The 19,328-nt window shown below is 47.5% G+C and overlaps 1 protein-coding gene across 4 annotated transcripts in view; it reads right to left on the reverse strand.

Moving 5' to 3' along the window:
• Positions 1-19,328, reverse strand: part of DSCAM (DS cell adhesion molecule) — a 479,690-nt gene that overhangs the window by 116,135 nt on the left and 344,227 nt on the right. For 3 of the 4 annotated variants that reach the window (XM_071430161.1, XM_071430162.1, XM_071430163.1), the window contains exons 12-14: positions 14,534-14,730; positions 11,907-12,003; positions 10,430-10,558 (exon numbers count right to left, since the gene is read on the reverse strand). In XM_071430161.1, the coding sequence (XP_071286262.1) occupies positions 10,430-10,558; positions 11,907-12,003; positions 14,534-14,730 (423 nt within the window). Of the gene's footprint in view, positions 1-10,429; positions 10,559-11,906; positions 12,004-14,533; positions 14,731-19,328 lie in introns of those variants that run through there. The other variant, XM_071430164.1, reaches the window with a different exon arrangement.

The raw sequence follows: 19,328 nt of genomic DNA on the forward strand, positions 1-19,328 counted from the left end.
TGGCCACCATGGCTCACTGCCAGCTCATATTCAGCTGGCTGTCGACCAGCACCCCCAGGTCCATTTCCACCTGAACACTATCCAGCCACACTGTCCCCAGCTTGTAACGTTGTAGGGGATTTTTGTGGCCAACATGTAGAACTCAGCACTTAGACTTATTAAATGTTGGGTGTATTTTGCAGATTGAGGAGTTCTTGCAAGACCATGGCCATATTCAGCCGATGCACAATCCAGCCTGCTTGTAGTAATGGACAATGGACACGTTCACAAACGCCGCAGTGCCTCTCTGAGTGTGGGCTCAGTGTCACCCTGGCTTGCTCTGGCACTGCAGGCAGTGCGGGACACTCTCCCGTTCCTTGGGGGGTCGGCAGAGTGGCTAAGGCTGTCACCTTTTACATGAGCCATTAGCACGACATCGGTGGAAAAAGGAGAGGGGACTCCAGTTGGGGGTAAAATCCAGGTTTATTCTGGAGCTCTGAAGTGATTCCTCACCCAGGCAGACCAGCCAGCTGGAGACAACCCAGAATGGCGTCTGCAGGGTTTTATAAAGCGGGGGGGGGGGGGTAAACCAGGGAGGGGTTTGCCTGCCTGCCAATGGGGACACAGGAGGACGTGGGGATCAGGGAAATGGGCAGGTAGGGGACCAATAAGGGCCACCCAAGGGAGGGGCCCCGGTGCCTGAACCTATCACTCAATGCCCTCGGTAGAAGTTTCTAGAGGGACGGGATGGGCTGTCTAGTGAAGGACAGGACACCAGGGAGGGGTTAAGGGAAGGGTTCAGCCACTTTTGGGGAACAGGGGGAGGGGGTAGGGAGATTGACATTAAAAGGACAGGAGGAGGCAGCAGGGGCAGAACCATTCTAACAGGGGGGAACTGGGGTAAACCAGTTGCATTAAGTTGTACTTAATGCAACTAAAACATATAATAACACAACACAACACACAAACAATGAATAATGGACATATTCAGAAATGGGGTCGATATATCCCTGAAAAAGATACAAGAAGAAGAGTCATCAGGACTCAGCAAGTTTTTTAGCAAGCTTGGGAAAGTGAGAAAAAAGTGAGCCATGGGTGGGCCAGACAACCACAGCAAGATGCGTGAAAAATTTGGTGATCCAATCAGCATTCTATTTTAGACGTGTGAACAGCGAGGATTAACCAATCATGTATTAGCTAGAGACGTGTGGACAGTAGAGATTTCTTATAAATATAGTCTTTTTAGGGATAATAAATTTGGGCTTCACTGGATCATACTGGTTATGGTGTGATGTCCCTAAACCTCCGCACCCTGCATTTAAACTTCATGCTGTTGGACTCTGCCCATCCATCCACCAGATCTAAGTCTCTCTGCAGAGCCCTCCTTCCTTCCAATAGATCAACACAAGCTCCCAGCTTAGTGTCATCTGCAAATTTTCTAATGAAGGACTCCATGCCCTCATCCATGTCCTCTATAAAAACATTAACTAGAACTGGTCCCAGTACAGACCCACGAGGAACACCACTGGTGACTGGCTGCCAGCACCGTTCACCATCACTCCTTGGGCCATCCATCCAGCCATTCCTATTACTATTCTCGTTATATGTATTTTTAAATCATTCTTGTCCTCTCTGTCTTCTTAGTCTTCATCTTTGTGGTCTTCATCTGCTTTGTCATCGTCTTCATTGTCTTCATCCTCTTTGTCTTGGGGTGGATTATGCTGAGAGTCCGTTCCAGGAGCCTCTGCTTTGTGCCCAAGAAATGGTTGCTGCACCTTCCAGGCCCGGGGCCGGGTGTGTGTGGGGCGGGGAAGGGGGGAGCTTTGGGCTCTTTGCCTGGCCATTTCCCAAGCCTCACTGCCCAGCTGTTCCTGGCTCTGCACGATTCTGTTTTGCTGGGCTTGCTTGGCTTTGCTGGCCCATGCCAAAGCTTTTCCCTTCCCTGCCTTGGAGGAGCTGCAGCAGCAATCTTTCAGCCCCTCCAGCCGAACCCAACAGCTGCTGCTCCCACACCAGAGCAGCGGGACTGGCAGGAGCGGGGCTGTCCCATTCCAGCCCCAAGCATCAAGGAGCCGAGGCAGGCAGAGAAAGCACAGCCAGAGACTCCAGCCCAGCTGCTTCCTCTGCTGTGAAAAATGTGTATTATATGATGGGCTTTTTGCAAATATTAAAATGAATATTATATGTGTTTTGTTAGAAAGTGATGCTGTATTAATCCTTTTAAGTAGTGTTTTAAATACAATTTTGTGGCCACATTTGTCTTCACAGAGAAAAGCAAGGCACAACTTCCCAAGGATATTGTCTGGGAATCGCAGCAAGGAACCTCAGAGAAAGAAGAAACAATCCTTATCTCATTTGCTGTGTTTGTGCCAAAGTAGAATGCAATATGGAGATTGTTTACCCAGTGATGGTGTTTTGTTTCCTTGGCTCATCAGGGCCAAGCATGTGTGTAGACTGTTGGTCAGCAGACATTCACAAGATTCTGTTCAGTGGAGTTGAGTGCTTGTGCAGTTTCAGTTTAGATGTAATGTAATATCGTATAATATATTATAGAATAATATAGTATAATACAGTAATTAATTAGCCTTCTGGTATCAATGGAGTCAGATGCATCATTTCTCCCAGACGTTGGGGTTGTCTGTGAATCCAATATGGTTTTAAGCTACAACATAATATTAAAATAGAAACTCTGCGATGTAAGATACTTTTCTAACTAGCTCAAGGGATAGATAAGATAATCGAGAAATTCTTCGCACAGAGATAACAACAACAAGACACCAAAATCTCAAGCTAAGAATTACTGCCTCCTTATTGAGAAGAACCAGACTTTGAGGGACCAAGATGAATGATTTACAAGATGAGGGGGGAAGTTGACAATAACCAGAAAACATGCTTTGAGAAGAATTTTTGAAAAACACTCTTTGTTTGAAAAGAATTTTAGAATCACGTATGAGGTATGAATATGCAAAAGGGTATTCCTTTTAAGAGTTAGTCCTTTGTTAGCGATCTATGCTTTTTTGAGGAAAGCATCGGAACATTCATAATTCTTGGTTTTTTATTATCCTTTATTGTCCTAACTCTGATTGTCCTAATTCCTATTGCTCTAATTTGTATTACTATTTTTTATAACTATTTTATTACTATTAATAACAGAAAACCTTTTAAACGGTTTTCACATCTGCCGTAGAGAGGAACTCAATGCCAGAGAGAGAGCAGTGTTTTTTTCCTCATCTCCTTCATCTTCTGTCTTCTTTTTTCTTGTAAATCTTCTTCCTTGTCTGTTTTACTCCTCTGGCTGCGGCCTCATGCAGGGACAGCGGAACAGCCCCGGCAGTGCCCGCCTGAAGCGGGAGGGACGTTGCCTGAGAGGAGCCGGCCGCCCGTGGTGGGCCTGGTCACCCAGCCAGGGGGGCCAGGGCCTGGGGGGGCTGTGCGGGGCAGGCGTCCAGCTCTCCCTCCCTGCCTCTGGCTGCTTGGAGGGAAGAGAAGCCACACGTCCCACAGGGGCTTGGCGTTTCAGGGGCATGAGCAAGGCACGGAGCGGCCCCGGGCTGTGCGGCTCCGGTGCCTCCTGCTCAACCCAGGCCTCACGAGGGATGGGCACTGCTGCAAAAACTCTCCACTTTTGTTCTCTGTCTTCTTCTGGGAGCAGCTCTAGGATGCTCACCTCATCCCACTCTTCTTGCTCCTCTGGGAAGAAGGAGGGCTTAGTCCAGACGCCATGCTCACTCTCGTCTTCACAGTTCTCCTGCATGAGCTCCTCACAGCTGTCATCTTCTGAACTGGAGAGTCCTGAGGGTCTGCTGCCACTCCCTCTCGACATGTCTTGGCCAATGCAGGCTTCCCTTTGGGAAGGGTCTTGGCCAATGGATTCTCCTCCGTCAGAATGTTCTGACCAGCTGCTGACATCTCCTCCAATCAGCCCTTGCCCCGTGTACTCTTCCCAGTCTGAGAGGTTTTGGGAGCCACTGACTTCCCCCTGGGACAGTTCTTGCTCAGGGAAGTATTTTTCCCAGTCGGAGTGCTCATGGGGACTTGTGTCTTCTCCCTGGGACACATCTTCCTCTGTGTGCTCTTCCCAGTCAGAGAGCTCTTCCTGGGACAGCTCCTGCTCAGGGCACTCTTCCCCCTGGGACACTTCTTGGGAGTCGCTCATTTCTCCATGGGACACCTCTGCCTCTTCCTTATTTTCCCACTGGGAAAGCTCTGGCTCGATGTCATCTTCCCACTCTTTGTCCTCCCCAGCCAAGGTGCCCTCCTGGCTCTCTTGCACTGCCCACACTGCTGCTGATGCTGTCCCCTCCTGCTGCTGCTGCTTGCTGGGGGCCTGGGCTCTCAGCTGAGCAGGCCAGGGGCTGGGGGGGCTGTGTGGGGCAGGCACTGGCCCTTGGCTGCACGGCTCCTGTGCCGGGCACTCAACAGAAGCCTCACAAGGGGCAAGCTCTGGGATCCCCTCTGCCGAAGAAATCCTCCCTGTGTGTCCTGTGACAGACACCTGGGACAGCTCTGGATCTCTCACCAGGAAAGGCTCCAGTTCATCCAAGAATTGCCACCATTTCATTTCCTCATCGCAGTCACGCATCGTCTCCCCCACTGCCTGCACTGACACCACTGCTGCCTCCTCCTGCTGCTCCCTGGGGGCCTGGAAGCCCAGCTGGCCAGGCCAGGGGCTGGGGGGGCTGTGCAGGGCAGGCACTGAGCTCTCTTCCCTTTTGGCTGTGACTACTGATTCTACTTCTACAGCCAACCACTGCTGAAGAGCATAGGCTTCTTTCTGCTGCTGCTTCAGTGCCTGGATCTCCTGCAGCACCTGGCTCAGGACCTCCTTGCTGATGTTCTGGTCCGTGGGACTCTGTGGGGCAGGAGAGGTGCTCTGCAGGGCAGCCACTGAGCTCTCTTCCCTTTTGGCTGTGGCTACTGATTCTTTTACAGCCAACCCCTGTTGAAGGTCAGCCATCTGCTGCTTCAGTGCCTGGACCTCCTGTAGCACCTGGCTCAGGATCTCCCTGATGATGTTCTGGTCTGTGGGACTCTGTGGGGCAGGAGAGGTGCTGGGCAGGGCAGGCGCTGCCTCTGCTGCCACTGCTGTGCCCACGGGGCTGGGAGAGCTGGGCTGTGTTTCTTCTAGAGCCATCTGTTGTTGTAGGGCATACTCTCCGTCCAGCTTCTGCCTCAGTATGAAGAACACCATCAGTCCCTGGAACAGGATCTCCTCAGTGATGTTCTGATCCTGACATAGGGAAGCCTGGCTGCTGGTCAGGGTGTCAGAGGGGACACTGGGTGGGGTCTGTGTCCCTGGTGATGACAGCTCCTCACTGAAGGGAGGAGGAGTTGCTGCCTTTGCCTCCTCAGGAGTGAGAGGCTTGGGCAGCTCTTCCTTTTCATCTGCTCCATCTGGGGCAGCAGCTGCTGGCTCAGCCTCCATGGGACTCTGTGGGGCAGGAGAGGTGCTGGGCAGGGCAGGCACTGCCTCTGCTGCCACTGGTGTGCCCTCGGGGCTGGGAGAGCTGGGCTGGGTTTCTTCTACATCCAGCTGTTGTTGAAGGGCATACTCTTCCTCCAGCTTCTCCATCAATTCGTAGATGTCTGTCAGTCCCTGGATCAGGATCTCCTTGGTGATCTCATCCTGACATAGTGAAGCCTGGCTACTGGTCCGAGTGTCAGAGGGGACACTGGGTGAGCTCTGTGTCCCTGGTGATGGCAGTTCTGCAATGAAAAGAGATGTAGCTGCTCCCTTTCCCTCCTCAGGAGTGAGAGGCTTGGGCAGCTCTTCCTTCTCCTCACATCCAGCTGGGGCAGCAGCTGCTGGCTTAGACTCTGAAGGACTGCCTGTGACAGAGGAGGCACCGGGCAGGGCAGGCACTGCCTCTGTTGCCACCTCCATGCCAATGGGGCTGGGAGAGCTGCGCTGGGTTTCTTGTACACCCATCTGTTGTTGGAGGGCATACTCTCCCTCCAGCTTCTCCATCAGTTTGTAGATGTTTGTCAGCTCCTGGATCAGGATCTCCTCAGTGATGTTCTGATCCTGGCACAGTGAAGCCTGGCTACTGGTCCGGGTGTCGGAGGGGACACTGGATGAGCTCTGTGTCCCTGGTGATGGCAGTTCCTCCCTGAAGAGAGGAGCTGCTGCCTTTACCTCCTCCCAAGCGAGAGTCTTGGGCAGCTCTTCCTTCTCATCAGCTCTGGTCGGGGCAGCAGCTGCCAGCTCAGCCTCTGTGAGGCTCTGTGGGGCAGGAGAGGTGCTGGGCAGGGCAGGCGCTGCCTCTGCTGCCAGCGCTGTGCCCACGGGGCTGGGAGAGCTGGGTCCTACATGGTGACAGGGCTGGGGCTCCTTCTCACTCAATGGTCGCAAGGCTCTGTCCCAGATCTTGGAGCTGATGTCCTTTCTCCATTGGCAAAGCTCCTGACTGCTCACATGCTGCTCCTGTTGGGACAGCTTTTGGTCACTAATAGCTGGCCACTGGCACAGCTCTTGGGCTCTGGCAGCTAGTCCTTGTGACAGCTCCTTGTCACTGCTCTCTCTCACTTGGGACAATTCTGATTCTCTGCTGTCTTTCCACTGGGACATGTGGGAGCACACATCTTGTTCCCATGGTGACAGTTCTTCATTCCTCTCACCTTTTTCTCTGGGAAAGGTCTGGGACACTGTCCCATCAAGAGATGGGGGAGTGCCCATCACACAGTGAGAGGTCTTGGTATCTCTCACCTTCCCTCTGATCTGGCTCTTGCATATCGTCCCACTGGAAATCCTCTGAGACACTCACATCTCTCTGTAAGCACAGCTCATGGGACCTCTCGTCTTCTTCCCATCCCAACTCCTGCTGCTCACTCCCATCTATTTCCCACTGGGATATCTCTTGGGCTGTGACACGTTCTTCCCATTTGCACACCTCTTGGTATAGCTCACCGTCTTCCTCCCACTGGTACAGCTCCTGGACTGTGACAGTTTCTCTCCGTTCATAGAGCTCTTCATGTGTCTCATTGCTCTACTGGGAAACCTCTTGAACTCGCACACATACCTGGCATTGGTACAGCTTTCGGCTCCTCCTGGCTCCCCAACGGGAAACTTCTCGGTTTGTCAGTACTTGCTGTCGGGCCCTCTGTGTCACTGTCACCTCTTCCTGCTGGGAAAGCTCCTTGTCACTGTCACCATCCAACTGGGAAAACTTGCGGTCCATGTCGGCAAAGGCCCCTCTCCTCCTCCTCAGTCTGTGACAGTGGCAGGACTGACCTGCCCACTGCCCCTGACCACTGCCTGCTGTGGGCTTCCAGCCAGCTGGGCAAGGGCCTGGGGACTGGGATTTGGAGTTGGCTTTGTCCTCGTTGTTATCTTTTGCTATCGGCCTCGTCCTTGTCTATTGCTATCAGCCTCTATCGCTATTGGCGTGCAGCGCAGACAGACACAAGGACTGTTTCCTACACAGAGAGCGGCTCTCCTGCGACTGGGCACCGCAGGAGACCTTAGACACCCTCAGCCAGGGCTGGGCTCCCTGATGTCACAAGGATCTCTGGCTACCTCCACCACGTCCCACATCACAAAGGGCCCCGACATTGTGGGCCACCCCAGCAGCCCAACATTAGTGGAGCAGCCAGGAACTGGCTTGGAGCAGCCCCGCACTTGTGGCCTTTGGCCCCTGCTGTGCCCAGAGCCCTGAGAGGCTTTGGCCACGCTGCCACAGGACAGCCCCAGCCCCACAGTGCAGAGCCCTGGCTTTGCCGGCTGCGCTGCCCAGGGCACCAGGAATTGGCCGCACCGACGGGCCGGGCACCCGTGGGCAGTGGCTCCAGGAGCGGCGGGAGCCCGGGGAGCAGGGGTGTCCCTCAGGGCTCTGCCGGGCACCGGGGCTCGGCCCCTGCCTTCAGCAGCGACAGCCGGGGGCACCGAGCGCGGCCTCGGCGCCTTTGCCGGGCACGGGAAGCCGAGCGGGGCAGGGGCAGCGCGCAAGGCCGGGGCCATGCACAGGCACCCGGCCGGGCTGGAGAAGAGGCACCACGAGAGCCTCCTGCGCTGCCACAAGGCCGAGGCCGGCTGCTGCAGCTGCCTCGGGCCAGTGCCTGAGGCCCCGACCCCTGCAGCTCTGCCCTGGCCTCTGCGGCGCCACGGGCACAGAGGCCGGGCCGGGGCTCGCTCCCTGCTGCCCGCAGGGCGCTGCCGAGGGCTCCCCGCCCGCCGGGGCCGGGGCCGGGCGCTGAGGGAGCGGTGCTGCCATTGCTGCCGCCCCGGTGAATTCGGCTCCTGCTGGCTTTGTCCCAGCTGGGACATGAGGAGGGCACGGGAAGGACTCGAGTTTCTCGGCAAAGGCTCGAGTTTCTCATCCCCTTCCTCACACCCCTGGCAGGTTCCCGGTGTTCTGGTGCTGCCACCCGGTGGCCATCGCTGGTACCGCACAAGCCCCGCACCTGGCCGGAACCCCCGCGGATCCCGGCAAAGATTTTGGGAACCCCCAACTCTGCGATAGCATCGGGGACCCGGGTGTGGCCCCCTCACACCAGAGCATAAGAAAGTGCAATTAAACAGTGCTGTTCAAAGTTTGTCCCTAAGACTGCCCTAATGACAGAAACAATTGGAAAGGATGGCGAGAGAGGCACAAATGAGGGCCCCAAATCCCCGTTCCTGTCTCCGGAGCTCTTTGCACAGCTCCGATGGAAAGGTCTGCAGGCTGCACAGGCCTGGTTTCCATGAAGGGCCAGGTCTGAGTGCCACAGGTACATGTCTGTATAGACAGGTGATGTCTCTAAGTACCAAAACATCCTGAAACACCAAGTTCCTGTTATTCATAGTGGTCTGGGATGGCAGATGGACTTAGAGGACAGGCAACTCCATGCTCCTTCCATGGAGTAACTAATTCCATTGGGGTAATTAGTGTATCTTCTGTGTCTGATGGAGTAGACATCAGCAGTGCTGAGATAACTTTGGACTTGATGATCTTAAAGGTCTTTTCCAACCTAATTTATATGATTTTATGATGGGATATGTGAGGGCTGTATAAATACAGCCCATGCATTCTTTGTGGTAACCTGCCCCTTCTCTGAAACAGAAAAGTTTTCCTGCTTGAGAAGCCTCGATTTTGCATCTGATCTAAATTCATTCCTGAGTTCTCTGGAAAGGCAGCAGAGGTGGAAAATTCTCACAAAACACAGTTGTGCAGTTTACAGCTTCAATTTGGTCTTGGTAGAGTGTTCCTTGAATATATAATCTAAATTTGGTTCTGCCCCTTTAATGCCTGGAAACTGAGAAGTTTTCTTAATTCTTCCTCTTAGTTCTAAATTGCCCCAACTACCACATGTAAGTTCTCCATTAATGACCTTTGGTGATTCAATTAATGACAAAATTCGTATGCAAGAATTTTCAAAGACCTGATCTGAATTTCTCCAAACATTCAGCCTCAGACTTTAAAAACTGACATTTCTGTTGTTTGCAGTAAGAAGAAGATAATCTGCTCTTGTTAGGACATGACCTCCAGGATTTTTCTTCAGATACAGACAAATATTTTCTTTGACACCAATTCTGCTGCCCACTTCTTTTCCTTTTTTAAATTTTTTTAACCTTTATCAATATATTGAGTCCTGATATTTCCATTCAACCTGATGATGCTTTTGCTGTCTTGCTCTTGATTTATCATTCCATATTAGAGAGAAATCATTTTTCAATGCAAGTTCATGATGACCCCCACTTAATCTTTGGCTGCATTCTGCATTATCACTTGAAAACATCAAATTAAATCTAATAAGAATTTTTTAGAGCTCTGAAATCCCTTCTTGTCACTGCATCACTAGAATGGAAGCACCTCAGTCATTCTAAATGGGGTTGTGCTGAGTTACACCATTCTTAAATATTTATTCTTGTATTTGAGAAATACAAGAGATGTTTTAGTGTGAGAAAGGCGTCGATCAGGCAAGAATGACTTTCAAAAGCTTTTCTGGAGCGGGTGGGTGGTTGGAAAGAAAGGAAAACAATCAAAAAGAAAAGAGAGCCCAGAAACTTTTAGGTGTGCGTATCCCTTGAAGGCATCCTTGCCCAATGCACATCTCCAAACCTGCAATCCCTGACTTCAGCCTCAGTGGAGAATTTCCACTCCTCATCTTTCAGGTACATTACCAATCTCTCCTGTACATTATTGATTTCATTTACGAAACCAGGGATAAAATGATGACTGATGATTCAACACTCTTGAAAACATTTTTTCTACTGATGAAAACATGACAAAATTTTTGCCTCAGTAAATATAGCATGAAGTGGTATAAGGGAAAAGTAGCAATTGCTAAATTTACCATCTTTACCACAAAACAAACAAAAAGGACGACAAATGAAGATAAATCTTCCCGTGGAAGATAAAACAAACCACAACAAAAAAATTCCATCAGGCAGTTTCAATTTATGAATTACCTTTTGCAGCACAGGCCTGGTGGGGAATGAGCAGCAAGGGGAATGACTGGGATTGTTCCCTACCTGACTTGTTCTTGCACTCGATGTCGTAGCCGGTGATGGGGCTGTTGCCATCGAAGCCCATGGTCCACCTGAGCGCGATGCTCCGAGCTCTCACCTCCCGGATCTCTATCTCAGGGGGGTCGGGGGGCTCTGGGCAAACACACACACACAGCTCTGCTCAGAACACACCCCGTCCTCTTAGCAGGGGCACAGCACCCAGCGTGGCACTGCCTCAGCCTTCCTGGCATTTCTCTGGGCACTCACAGGGACCCTGATCCTGTTAATCACCTGCTGGAAGTATCAGCACTTTTCAGCTCGGTGTCACTGGTGTAATCTTGAATACTGGCTCCTCTTTAACCTTCTTGGTTGCATTTCCTAAAGTCACTCCAGCTTGGACTTTCATCCCAGGAAAGATATTTTGCCTCGAACACCACATTTCCCTGATACTACTATCAGTGATTTTACTCAAAAATTGTAGAAATATGATTGTAGAAATGAGTACTAAACTCAAAAGTGCTAGATTTGGTGGAGAGAGAAAGTAAAATTTCTTTCTCTTTGAGTGTGTTTAAAAGCCTTACTTCAATAACAGAATAATTCGATTAAATCCCTCTGAAAGCTCTTTCTGCCTATTTATGTTGTAAATACCCAGCACCCAGACCCATTCTAATGTCCCTTTAAATTGCCATGGCAGCTTAGATGAGCAGTGCTGGAACTGGGAACCTGTCCCCAAACTCCACCTGAATTTTTCAACAGGGCTGCCTTAGGCATCCTCTGGAATCTGCTGCTACTTGGAATCAAGGGCAGGGAGAGAGAAATCTGCAAGTTGTAGGAATTTGTTGTGAGCAGGCTCAGAGGCACAGGAGGAACCAGCACCACATGGAGCAGTGGCCAGTGGCTGAGTCCTGCCTGTGCCCTGCATCTCAAATACTGTCACCTCTCCAGGACTTGCTGTTTCTGCCCTGTGGGAGGGGAACCCCAGCCCCAGGCAACACAAATTCCTAGAATTTGGATTGTGCAAACTGCTCACAATTTATTTTGATTGATTAAATTTGAAATACTTTGCTTCAAGTTCCACAATAGGTTTAACATTTCTCTAGAGATGAAGTAAGATCACTTTTGCTTTATTTCAGACCTGGGTTTGAAGCACATTTGTTCTTTAAGATCAAATGCAATCTGCTCTCCCTCAATCCTCCATGTCCACAGTCCTTACTGAGGATATTAATTTTAAGTATCTTTGGCAATTGTCAACTACTATATTTAAGAAAAAAATTCTAATCAATTTGCATAGATCTAGAAGGACTCAAGCTTATCTTTTATTTTGATATAAACTGTGATGCTGGAAAATGAAAGACTGAGAACCTTAATGCAACTCCACATTTCTTTGAGGATAAGGAACACATTTAATTAAGAATCAGAACCTTCCTCCCCCCAGCAGATTTCTACCCTTCCTGTCCTACAACAGTTGTGGGGTGTTTCCCTTGTGTTGCCCTCTCCCTACCTTGCACAGTGAGCTGAATTATTCCACGATCCTCCCCATAAGAATTGATGGCATGGCAGGAAAAGAAGCCAGAATCTTCACGCACAGTTGGCAGAATCTGTAGGAGGTTGGAAAAGAGGTGATGGATTGAACAGCACACAGAGAAAATAAACCAACAGCTTGTCTGTGAGGCACAAGAAAAATCACTCAGACTGCTCTACTTGACAGCAATAAATAGATATGGCAGGTTACACACATACAATTGCATAGGAAAGCTTCCAAAATACTGAGATTATCAAAGCCAGCAGCACCTGGGCTGAGGACACAGGCTACCAGCTCAACACGTGTAGTCAGGAGCTGGAGCTCCACCTATTCCTGCAGCTTCTCCTTAGGAGCCTTGTTTCCAGTTCTTCACAAGTTTGCCAAGCATTTAACTGTTGGCTGAAATTTGCCATACAAAATGGTGCCTCCTGCTGCCTCCAAATTTTTCTGGCTATTTCTGAAAATAACTCAAGTGGCTGAAGTCTGTGTGGGGGAAATAAAGGTACAAACACTGGTGGTGAACCCTGTAGTGTTTAGCATGGTGTGTCATAATAAAGTTTTGTGTGGTCTTTCTTTTCAATTTGTTGTTTAGCAGCAAGGAAATTTATATATAATATTTACAAACATGATCATAATGATATTTTTCTACAGGACCACTGCTTCATTCAAGCTATAAGAAAGAAAGAATTTTTTTTTAAACGAGCAGATATTTGAAATACCATTTCCTTCTCATTGTTCAGTGTGCTGCTCTGCAATTTATTTACTGTGCCTTGTTCAAACTGTGCCCTGAAAACAGACATTCATTTTCTCACAGCATTTGCCTCTGAATTCACCCATTGCAAAAACAGGAGTGAATTTATTTTCATCAGCCCTTACACCATGAAGAGCATTGCCACCATTTCATGTAGGGAATTAAGGAAGCAGATGTATGGTAACGTTTGTGGCTGCTTGACAAGTTGCCACATATTAGCTGAGCCATGGAAACTCCACGTGCTCTTTATTCCTCAGCAAAACCCAGGTGATGTGAGCACAACTCCCAGTCACCCCTGGTTAAGACAAATGAATTAATTTCCCACTTGCTGCAAGGAAATTGGAGAGTTATCATCTGAGATGTGGCAACGTGTCAAGCTGTGTTCACTTGCACGTGTGGCTGAGCTGAAAAACAAAAATTTCCAGAGCCCAATTTGAGACATGTAGAGCCTTCCTCCCCTTCCCTCACAGTCCTGAGCAATAAATAACCTTTCATGTGTTCATAACAGCTTCCACTGAGTTCAGCTGCAGCCAGGAGGGCTTAGTACTTCTGCAAATCAGACCCCAAGGGCTCAGGGCAAGTGCCCAGAAAACAACACACAATTATTGGCCATCTGTGAAAAGTTTGGTCTCAAAAATCAGCTTTGCACCATGCAGTGCTGTTCATTACTCAACCCTAATTCAGCCCCAGTGAAAATCCAAGTCCTGTCTCACTGAGGCAGGGATCCTGCAGAAAAAATAAAAGCTGAGTACACAGCTAAAGATTACATCATCATGCAAAAGCACTAAGCTCAAAGCTTCAGAGATAGCCTTAATCTCCCACTTTCTGCTTTTTGGGGTGTTTTATGTCTCAGAAGTGAAAGGTTTTGTGTGTAACACACATGGATGTAGAACAAAATTGCTGTACACAACTGCTTCAGAAAACTCTTCAAGCAGGACTTCAGCCTTCCAAATAGAAATATAGTTGTATATCCAGAGGTTATCTCATTAACATCAACAAGAATGATGGCAGAGAGGCTAGGGATCAATCCTATAACTAAATATTATTTGTATCACAAAAGTACTAATAGGAACAAAGTCACACATAGAATTTATTTTCCTCATAGAAATCAGTGACAAAGGTTTCTCACAGAGAGCAAACCTAGAATTTTACTGGATATCATCCAACACAGATTTTGGCTGGTAAATAAAGAAATCTTTCATAAGAGTTACACTAACATTTAGACAATAACCAGACAGATAGAGAATTGGTTCCTTGGGCCTGATAAATACACTTTTAAAATGTGACTGAAAATGGATAATAATGAAGATTTTGGAGTGAAAAAAAAAGAAGAATGATTCTTTTAGATTTCATAAAAGCACACATAAAATACCACTTTGAATCCTGACTTTATAAAGTGGTCTCACAAGCCCCACCAAGTGAAAGGAAGGGAGAAAAGCACTTTTAAAAGGCAGCATTTTGTCTCAAACCAGTTTAGAGATTTTGGTGAGGGTTAAGTGTGACACACATCAGTATTTGGAGCCAGTTGTTTGCCAGAGTTTATCAGCAGTTTGGTCAAACTGATTCAGGGAAGGACAGGATAAGGCATGAGCCACGCTGCTCCTGAGACAGAAAGGATGGAGGGTTGAGCCTGGCTCACTCTCTTGCTGCCTCTGGAGTATGGGAAGAGGGAATTTTCATTAGGGATGGATTGCAGAAGTTTCCTATCCCTCCTCTGGCTGCCAGCTCTCCCCACCATTCACGGAGTGAGTGTGGAGCCTCCGGTGTTGTCAGGCTGGCCCCACACCTGGATCAAAACCAAACCAAGCACACCTTGGCATATCTGGATGATTTGGGGGCCAGTTTGTTTTCTTACCTGCAGGGTAGAAATCACTTCATCCCCAACTTCCTTGGTGGAAACCAGGTAACGGGACATCTCGGGGTTAATGATCCGGTCTTCCTTCTCCCAGCGGACGATGATGGGTTTCTCTCCATGAGCCGTGCAGCTCATCTCCTTCTTCTGGCCTTGAGTTGCCAGGGTGGTGTTTGGGTAGGAGGTTATCATAGCTGGAACTAGAAACAGAACAAAACAAAAGGTTGTTCCTCAGTGAGCTGAAGGGTCTGATGATACAAAGTTGGCTTTTCAATCTGTGTCTCACTGAGCTTGTCCATATTGAACCAGGTCGAAGTAAATGTGAAAAAGTATTTTATTTTCATTCCTGTGTTAAGGGAACTGATGGGCCTTAAAGGGAACTTAGCAGAAAAAAGTTGGAAGTGGACAATAGAGGGTGTGAATCCCAAAGGAAGCCTGTCTTCATTTGTTCTGCTGCTCACAGGGCAACTTAATTCAGCATTCAATATTCAACATAATTCAATATTCAATATTCACAGCACATAAAGGGACTTTAACTAATAAGTGTTCAGATATGTGGACAATAAAGAACTGATAAAAATGTCTGCTTCCTTCTGATGAGCTGCTGTTCTACTTGCTGACTGTTATATGTTTTACCAGTATGTGTGACAGTAATGATCTATCAAAATGAGGGCTCAATTAAACCAGGAGCTGCACAAAATTAAAAGAAAGGCTCTGCACCAAGGAGCTTACAGACCATAGATGTGTTGAGTGCGTAGCTGAACTATGCTGAACTGAAAGTATAATTAAACTGACAATAAACCTAGCTAGATTCGAGTTTTTATTGTACTAAGAAGGTTTTTGCAGAACAGTTTGGACATACCTGTCAACTTTATTAACCATTCTTTAAAAAAGGGCTTAAATTTTAATGTTGAAAAAAGTACTCTCTTCTTAGCAAGAATAGTCTTTAAACCTTAAGTATTTTCATGTTTTGGAATTAAAATTTCCTGCAAAGAAGAAGAAGAAGAAAAAAATCCTTGGGCTGTTTTATTGCAAATCCCAAACATGGCATCTTTGAAAAAGGATGATCTCTTGGGTGTCCTTTGCTGTCCTCCCCTCCCCACGTGGTTTGTCCACCAATAAATGGCACCTGGATTTCTGTCTCTAGAAAGAATCAAAGCCCAGGAGTCTTTCAGTTCAGGCCCAGGAGAAGCTGGAGAGCCCTGGACAGCACCCAGAGCTGTTCTTTCTGAATGAATCTGGCCACTCTTCTGGAGCATATGAGGCATCAGCAGTGAACCCCCTCCCTGAGCTCTTGCCCTCCAGGGCTGCCTCCTGCAGTGGCCCCAGTCCCTTGTTTTTATGCATGAATGGTTGCCTCTTCTTATCAGAACAACTCACTCCTTCCATCTGAGCCTCTCTGGGTTCCTGTTTTAATCAGATGACACTGGCAGAGGATCTGATTTGAGGCCTTCCCAGGCTTTCCCCTTGCATAGGTTGTGTTTGTTGCCACACAGCAGAATAAAAACCCTTATTTAAATGAATTACTTTAATTGCCAGCCTGTAATGTTAATGCTTGGTGGCATGACCTTTTCACATGCCAGAGCTGTTAATGCTTGCAGATGACAATATGTCAGGATGCAGCCCTTTCTGTTCAAAGGCTTCCTGACCCAAACCAATCTGATCTGTAGATTAACAGGGCCTGTGGAGCTGTGGGTTTGAGTTATCAATGGGATCTAATTCCAGGAGGAACTCTGAAAAAGATCTTGTGTGAGGCAGGAGGCTCCACATGCACTAGTGATGAAATACCTCTTGTTTAACTGTTTGGGTATTGGATACTCATCAATTTTTATCCAAGAGGAGAATTTGAAGAGAAGAAATTATGAATAATCAAAATAGAAAATTAGGATGAGTCTGATTCCATATTCTAGAGAATGGAAATAGCCTCAGTTTCATCTGGTGTGTGCCCACGTACTCACAAGGAGGTTACTTTCAGAAAGTTGTTTTTCTGTGGCCATCTGCTTGTTCCTCCAAACCCAGAACAACCAGGGCTATGCAAGATCACAGGATCATTTAGATTGGAAATGACCTCCAAGACCATGGAAGCCAAGCTGTGCCCAAACCCCAATGTGTCCCCAGCCCAGAGCACTGAGTGCCATGTCCAGGCCTTCCTTGGACACCCCCAGGGATGGGGTCTCCAAACCTCCCTGGGCAGCCCCTCCCAATGTCTGAAAACCCATTCAGTAAAGAAATTCTTCCTGAATTTCTACCTGAAATAGTCCCATACATCCTTTTATGCATTTTGTCCAATAGGAGACCCCATTCAAAAGGCTGCCAGGCTGTTAAGGAGTTCATTTTACCATCATTAACTTGTGCCACTTCCCTTCTTCCTTCCACACTGTCCCCAGCCTCCCACATGTCCCTTCCTCTGCACATCTCTCTCCCCTCATCACACCAGGCTCCAGTCCCCTTCACCTGTCCTTCCTTCTTCCTGCTTCAACCTCCTCAGGTTCTCATGTCTCCTAATCCCTATACCTTTATATTTTCCTCTTCCAGCCTCATTTTCTGTCCCTAATTAAATCAGCCAGCCCCCTAACCCACCTAAAGGGTTTTCCCTACAGCTGCAGTCGTTCTTCCCATCAATATCTCCTCCTTGGAGTTTCCCTGGTGATGGTGAAAATGTTCTGAGCCCATGCAGGAGATGAGGGTGAGGGGTTTGTGCCTCCCCACGAGGTACCAGAGCTCCCTGCCCTGGCAGGTCCACCCTCCTCCTGCTTCACGAGCAGGAGCACACAGAAAATGGGACACCTGGACATGGATTGAAATCCCACAGCCATCCAGGAGCCTGTCCCAGACTCTCCTGCCTCTATTCTGTGGGGGTATCTGTTGTTGGTTTCTCTGGGTCTGGATTGAAGGCACTTGAGATGGTGTTTCATGTTCAGACTCAGGTGTTTATTATTTCTTATCAGTAAAACAGTCTCACTACTATGAATTTGGCAGCTTTTCATTAGATGGCACAAAATGGCCAACAATCTCTTGTTCCAAGGTCTTTTAAGACTAAACTCTCCAATGAAGAACTGACACCTGGATTATTTTCCCTTTTAACCCAATAACTGATCCCAAAGAGCTGCAATGGGGACTTTTCTGCCCAATTACAAAATGCCACCCAAACCCATGGAGAAGAAGGAAGGAGAAGCATGAAGAAGAAACCCAGGACAACACCCTGTGCCCTCCATCTTGCTGCCATCCACAACGCACTAAAAACCCCAAAACCTCAATTTCTCACCAAGTGATGCACCTACACTACTCTCTATAATCTATTTCACACTTTTGTGGATTCTGGTCTATCTTGAAGTCTGGGAAAATTTCTCCATGAATGAGGGTCAAAGTCAGTGCTGCCCTGGGGGTCAGGGCACCCCAGAGCAGACAGAGAAATATTCCCAGTGCCCTGGGTTTCCACACTCTTCCAGCTCCTGCACTAGGTGACAGTGCCAAACCAAACTCCATGACTTTGTATCTTTTAAACACCAGAGGCTTCCTTGCAAAGCTCCTTCCCCCCCCAACAAACTTTCTTAATAAGAGCAGCATAAAAACATGTAAAGAAAGATGACTTTATTCCTCAGATGCAGCTTTATCCCTGCTTATCCTTCCCTTCTCCTCACATAATCTTCCACATGGATTCCTTATTGCCATAGCAATGCCTCACAGCTAAATATTTCCCCTTCCTCCAAAGCTGATTTTTTACTCTTCACAATTTATCTCCAATGATTCTAAACCATAAGCTCTTCTTTTTATCTTCCCCTATGTCAAAAGATTTCTGGTAACAAAGCCACATTCCCAAGGATATTTTAGGCAACATATTTCTTCATCCTCCAACTATCTTTAATCAAATTACTGATGCAAATAACTGAGATAAATATGCTGGTTCTTTAGTGACAAAATAATCTAGAAAACTGTAAATAAGCAAGCTAAATCTGCACTACATATGCATGAGATATTCTCTTAGGATGTCTTAAAAATAAGTGAAGGCATTTAGAAATGTATCAAGATGATTCAGATGCCATATTAAGTGTGGCTGTGCCTTATATCTCTTCAAATGTGCATTATATACAGACACATAATTATATTTATAGATATTTCTATAAGAGAATTATGGGAGGGAAGGGCATGTTGCTGTGCAGGTTCAAGGAATGGAGATTGCCATGTTCCACAGTTTTGCAGTAGTTTCACCATGGGACAAATGAATCCAGTTCTGTTTTCTCTGGGGTTCTCCATGTCTGAAGCCGTGGGGTGCTGGGCACAGTTAGAGATCTGTTGGTCAAAACTGGACAAAGTAGAATTTCTAAATCATGGCAATTACCATTTTCAAGGTATTCATACCTCTGCCAGCAGCATTAATCCAGGAGTTTGCTCCAGAGTCTAGAGTTGGGCTTTCTTTTGGAAAGCTGATTTATTTGCTGCTTTTCACAGGTGAGCCCATTGTTTTCCCCTATCTTCATGGAAACCCAGCAAGAAATAACTTTAAAATATTTATTACTATTATTATTACTATTATTATATTAAACCATTACTCATTACAGCACTAAATATTATTGCTATAATAATGCATATCAAAATATTAGATTGTACAATCATATTAATTAGCAATTATTATGCTAATAATAAATTCTTGTTGATATAATGATTGCTTTATAGTACTAACAACTTCATTAAAATCAAAGTGCAAAATTCAGTAGTCAGGGTTATCCTTAAGAATTGTGAAAGTGGCTCAGACAAAACAAGAACTTGTCCTACTCTTGAAGAAAACAGAATCTGGGCC

The sequence above is a fragment of the Agelaius tricolor genome, unplaced genomic scaffold, assembly GCF_023055355.1.
Source record: "Agelaius tricolor isolate 1412-34295 unplaced genomic scaffold, bAgeTri1.0.p SCAF_7, whole genome shotgun sequence".
Classification (NCBI taxonomy): domain Eukaryota; kingdom Metazoa; phylum Chordata; class Aves; order Passeriformes; family Icteridae; genus Agelaius; species Agelaius tricolor.